General features: G+C 41.1%; 1 protein-coding gene across 1 annotated transcript in view; it reads right to left on the bottom strand.

Moving 5' to 3' along the window:
- LOC104950539 (solute carrier family 15 member 2-like) overlaps positions 1–5,890 on the bottom strand; it is a 23,813-nt gene extending 17,923 nt beyond the window's left edge. Inside the window, exon 1 of the mRNA XM_010777080.1 lies at positions 5,643–5,890. Coding sequence (XP_010775382.1) covers positions 5,643–5,890 — 248 coding nt within the window. The remainder of the gene's footprint in view (positions 1–5,642) is intronic.
- Positions 5,891–6,177: the final 287 nt, after the last annotated feature.

The following is a 6,177-nucleotide window of genomic DNA, read 5'->3' as shown; positions in this document are numbered from 1 at the left end:
ATTCTGCAGAGTTGCAGAGAAGCCCTTAGTAGGCGGAGTCGGCCACTAANACCAAGCACACAAACACCTGTGAACGAAACATGTATAATATGATCATTTTAGAGTTCTTGGAAGTTCTGTTAGTACATCCAAGCGCACAGCACAACATTAAATGTTGTGCTGTGCGCTTGGATGTACTAACAGAACTTCCAAGAACTCTAAAATGATCATATTATACATGTTTCGTTCACAGGTGTTTGTGTGCTTGGTAGCTTAGCTTGTTATTTATTAGCCAGCTAAGGACGTAACCCTTTATACATACATATACATTTTAGTTTATGATTCAGCCTTGGGTAAGACTTTTATAGTCTATGGCTATGACGCCCTTAATGCTAAACGGGAGCAAATGTTAATAGGGGACCCAATTATTCCAGTGGTGGCCGCCGGAGCTAATGGAGCCGCAGGGGGCTAGCTCCAGCCGGCGTCCCGGAGCTAGCCCACTGCGGCTCCGTTAGGTCCGGGGCCGGGCGGTGGAGTCCGTCTTTTCTTAACGTGTGAATGACAAGCATTAAGAATAACAAAACATAGCAAATTCTCTTGCAGATTGTCTCATTTGATTATGAATGTAACGTTTATATAGGGGAACTACACTGTTAGCAGTAACTTGGTATGCACGTATTTCATGTTAGCTTAGCTTCTTAGCCTGAGCTAGCTCTGTTTACTTCCATTTCGGAGGCAGCAGGTCCCGCCTCGGCTCCGCCTCTTTGCCCTTATTTGGAGCAGGCGGGATTAAACTCCGACGTCGCTGTCAAGCCGTTAGTGGCCGACTCCGCCTACTAAGGGCTTCTCTGCAACTCTGCAGAATCCTATGGGTGACGTCACGGACACTATGTCCATTTATATATACAGTCTATGATTCAAACGCATGGATTAACATCGATTTAATACATTAATGTAGCCTTTGTTTCTGCTAAAAGAGGTGTCGACTAGCTGGGGCAACAGGAAAATCGGCGAAATCGAGTGTGACTATTAAAAAATAAATCATTATTATATTAATATTGACAATAACAACCGATCGTCGTGGTACAGAATTTGCTTGGCATTTCCGGATATATCTCCACTGGTTAGGACATGTTAACAATACCGTGTAACTGTCACGTTTGAAGGGACGAAATTGTGACATTTTCACGTCTCTCAGCATGGTAAATCGTAACATGTTGACGTCTTGTCGTGATACCGGGTTGCATTTATGAGTCCTCAGCGCTCTGCCACACCCTTTGCTGAACCAGGAAGTAACCTCCCCTAATAGCCACGGTAACTCAAGAGACAAAGAAAGTAATTAATACAAACAATTTTGTCGGTTAATTTATGTAATCAAAATGTCTTACACGTGTAAGGTTTGTAAGTTCAGTACAGGGTCCATTCCTGCATGCATTTGGTTGTATTCAAAGTGTTTTAAAGTATTGTGTATTATCTAAGAATAGTGATAATGTATTTGCCAAACAGTGCCTTTTGTTGTGTCTCGTCAAATGTGTTTGTTGTGTTTATGTATTATGTCTGTCATTTCATGTTTAGTCAGGTTTTCATGTTTATTCACGTCATGTCAGGTCTGTCTATTTATGTCATTCATCTCTAGTTAAGTCCCCGTATTTCATGTTGTGTCTCGTTTTCCATTTCCTGTTTCATTTTCTACTTACCTCTTGTCTCTCATTTCAGGCCCTGTTACTTCCTCCCTTTTTGTGTTTTCCCGCCATCGTCAGCGTCTGCCCCGCCCCAGATTGTTTCCATCTGTTCCCACTCACCTCATGTTTAAATAGTCCTGTCTTCCCCTGTCCTGTGTCAGTTTGTGTTTGTTCCCACGTGTGGTCGTGCCAGGCCTCAGCAAAGACAGGATCGTTTCCAGTCTTGTTAGGTTTAGTTGTTTTGTTAGTTTAAGTTTACCTTAAGTTCTCTTTTTGTTATGCTTAGTTTTTTCCTCCTTGTGAGCGTTTTTTTTGTTATTCCAGTGCTTACTCTGTTAAGAGGGATTTTCTCTTCAATGACATTAAAAAGACAATTTTTGTTACATTCAAGACTGTGTCTCTGGGTCGTGCATTTGGGTTCTCCAGTTTGTGTCGAGGTCGTGACACCTTTTCAACTACAGCACGTCTCTAAAATGGCTTGGCAGAAGAAATGGCTTCATATTTTTTGTGTTGATTTGTTATCGCCACTGTTTTAAAAATGCAATCTCCATGTTTTTGGATATTAATATCCATTGTTTTATGGATGAAAATATTTATCATTTAGCACAAGAAAATACATGGTCTTGATACCGTTCAACAATTAAGAATACATTGTTAAAATGTATTTTTTGCTGTCTCCCTGCAGTTATTGGGGAGCTTTAAAATTGTGTCAAGAATTTCTGGTGTAAATTACCATTAGCATTAAAGTTTATATTTTACCGTTGAAACACTATTACCGTAAACAAAAATACAGTACTTTTTAAATGGCAGTGTTTTATAGTTAAAATACTATTACCTTAAACAAAAATACAATGCTTGGAAATTACTGTGTTTTATTTTACAGCTATAACACTACTGCTGTAACAAATAAAGTAATTAAATATTACTGTGTTTCATTTTACAGTTCAAACACTATTACGTAAACACAAATACAGTACTTGGAAGTTACTGTTTTTCAGTTTACAGTTATAATACTACTGTAATACCAAATAAAGTAAATGCTATTTACTGTGTTTCATTTTACAGTTAAAACACTATTACCGTAAACACAAATACAGTACTTGGAAGTTACTGTGTTTCATTTTACACTGTTACTGTAAATAAAAACTTGTAAACACTGTGATTACCTTTAAGGTATTTAACTGGCAGCAATTGACAAGTTACTTACTGTAATTTGTTTTACAGTATTCAACTGGCAACAATTGACAAGTTACTTACTGTAATTTATTTTACAGTAAGTAACTTGTCAATTGCTGCCACTTAAATACTGTGAATTTCACGGTACGTTTCTTACAGTGTAAAGGAATAGAATAGAAGGCTCAATAGAGCTGTGGCTCTCTGTCAGCCTGGCTACAGTGCTGAAAAGAAATCTTAAAATCTTGCATTATTATCAAGGAGGAGTTGCAAACCTCCTTGAAGTAGTGTTCTAGTGGTAAGTGAAGGACGTCTGGGGGATTAGGATTGCTATTGGCCATTAAAGTAGTTTACATGTCCTTGAATGAGTCACATGTATCCTTAAAAGGGATCACAGATTTCCGGCAACATAAGGAACCAGTTAGAAGTGTATTGTTTTTAAAACATGATTGAACTGAGTGTATTGTGATGATAAATGCACTGGGAGAATGTACATAATTATCGTGATTATTCTCCTCACACACAATCTGTCTAATCTTTAGTTTCCTTTGGACCTTTTAAGGACTTTAGTGCAACAGTAAGAAAGTTTGGAAACAAAACCATCTACAATTTTGTTATAAGTGTGTTTCAGGATCCAATAGGGCTGAACAATAAAATAAATAGAAGCTTGACATTTATGCTGTTATATGATCATTTGCAGTTTTTTTAGCAATGTTTACAATACATTTTACTCTGAGATGAAAAAACAATAAGAAGTTGTCTCGCATTACTTAGGATGATTAAACTGAAATTGTTGTTTGTTTTCCATCATGCTTGGAAGTGAAACTGGAATACATGAGCCTGAGATGTTAGTAAAACATGTTTTCAATTATTTTGAAATTGAGACTGACAGTTTATTCTTAACCCTGGAAACAGTAATTAGGGAAACAACCTTAACAACATGAAATAGTTGCAAGCTCTCATTAATCAGTTGATGCTCATCGCAGAAGGACTTCTCATCCAACAGTTTTCTGAAAACTTTAAGGACAGTTTATCCATGTTGGTTTAAAAGCTGCGATTGAAACTTCATTATTATGACTTTGGAAATTGAAACAGTTTTTTTAATGAGTCATACATGTAAAATTAGTCAGAATTCACATTAAACTGATATATAAAATGCAATAAATGAACAAAATGGACAGCTCTTCATTCCTGTTTATGATGTGAAGTCCACTGGAGGCCATTCAAAGTCTCTGTGTCATGTCTCGGAAACTTATCATGAAAGTTTATTCTTTATATTAGTTTTGTCATGTCCCTTTGTTCTGTGCCCTCTGTCTTATTGTGAAAAGTAATTTCCCCTCATGATCACGATTATTGCATCTAGCTTTTCCTCGGAAGAGTGATTTTGTGTTTCTTGTTTTTGTTACTGTGTTAATTCCAGTAAAGTCTTTATTTTTGAATACCACCCGAGTCTGAGTCTGAGTTGTGCATTTGAGTTCATGCCTCAGAGTTCACCCCTTGACAGTGCTATTGACTTGATTGCTGGGGATTCCATTCCTAAAGGTCGATTATATGCCATTTCAGGACCTGAGAAAGAGGCCATGAAGGACTATATTGATGCCTCCCTCAAAGCAGGGCTTATTCGCCCTTGCTCATCCCCAGCAGGTGCAACGGGTTTTTTTTGGCAAAAAGGATGGGTCTCTTAGGCCCTGTATTGACGACTCACCTCTCAATGACATTACTGTTAAAAACCGGTACCCCCTCCCTCTCATCTCGTCCGCTTTCGAGAAGCTTCAGGATGCCAAGGTTTTCACCAAGTTAGACCTGCGTAATGCCTATCATTTGGTCAGGATCAGGGAGGGCGATGAATGGAAGACAGGGTTTAACACACCTTCAGGCCACTATGAATACCTAATCATGCCGTTTGGACTGTCAAACGCTCCTGCAGTTTTCCAGGCTTTGATTAACGATGTGCTTGACTGGCATCGTGATTACTCGACGTCTTGAGGACGTCTTTGCACTGTGTTTGACCCCGGGGCTAGCCTCTGGTTTAATAAGGAATCCTTTGGTACGTCCGCTTTGTGTATAATACGTAGTAAGGAACCGACTCCCGTAAAACCCGTCCTCGTTATTATTTACACAGTAAAACCTTTTCGCCGAGGTGGTGACACTCTTGACACCACAAATGGAGATCTCTTACCTTCCGAGTACTGAGCTTCCAGGCACCCTTTAGAGGCTGGTCCTAGACAACCCTTATCCTATCACCAACATTATTAGGGTAGGCGCGGGACTTCTCCAAGAACAACGCTCGCGTCTGTCCGTGCGGAGGTGTATGAGGAAGTGGAGGAAGAGGTACATACAGGTGGTCTTTGCAACGAAATACTCTTGGTACCAAAGAAAACTGAGGCCTACTGTCCACTCGCTCGCTTCACAACTCTGGGTCACCTAGTGGACAACCAGAGAGCCCGAAAGGGCTTGTTATCGGCCAATCCGCCCGTTGGGGACCACGTCCTATCGGGGTGGCACATCGAGCATAGTGGAGGTAAGAGATTGAACGGTTCAGTCGGGAGGTGATGGTGTGCGCAAGTTACTTTACTACCCAAGGCCGAGGAACTGACGTCCGTGTACCAGTTTGTCTACCCTGTGTCGCAGGTCGCGAACTGTTAAGACTCTGGGGACGGACATTCTTTCTTGTTTTAATTTAGCCAATTTTTTTGTTCCAGTGGATCGAACCGCCCTCAAGTGTCAGAAACGAAGAACTATATGAGGCGTTCCCTCCAAAGACACTAGCCGTTTGTGTTCCTCACTCGAGCCGAGGAGGTAGGTTACAGAGGCGAGAGGTTCGTCGAAGTGCCGTAGTCAAAGGTGCAGTCCAAACCGGGTGTAGCATTAAGGAAAGGCGGCTGAGCGTCGCGCACTAGACAACAGCGACCTCCTGGCGAGGGTGGAGGAGCAGAGGGACGGATTTCGGCTCTCTTTCGGAGGAGTCGGACTCCTCTGGTGTTTTCCGTGGACTCCCCTGCACCTCTGTACTTCCTCCCCGACGTTATCGTGACTTCGAGGAGTGTTACGGACATTTTTACTCGTTTCGGATTTTTGACGACGTGAAAAATGCTCTCAGTCCCATCACGGTTGACAATGGACGCGATTGGAAGCGACCCAGGTAGAATTGGACTGACCCCTCTACTACTTCGGGTTTTTTCACTGACAGAGCCGTACTTTGAGCGTGAAAAGCCGAACTGTTTGTTGTATAAAACCTCGTCAAAAACACATCTTGGACCGCCTGTACAGCAAACACCCCACAGTTCCAGTCCCCTCATCTAGTCCTACAGCAGGTCTATCTCTGTTTTGTTTGCCAAGTCTT

This window comes from Notothenia coriiceps, unplaced genomic scaffold (genome assembly GCF_000735185.1).
Source record: "Notothenia coriiceps isolate Sejong01 unplaced genomic scaffold, NC01 NC01_scaffold00000339, whole genome shotgun sequence".
Classification (NCBI taxonomy): Eukaryota; Metazoa; Chordata; class Actinopteri; order Perciformes; family Nototheniidae; genus Notothenia; species Notothenia coriiceps.
Note: the sequence above shows the minus strand (reverse complement) of the source record. Positions and strands in the feature narration are given on the sequence as shown.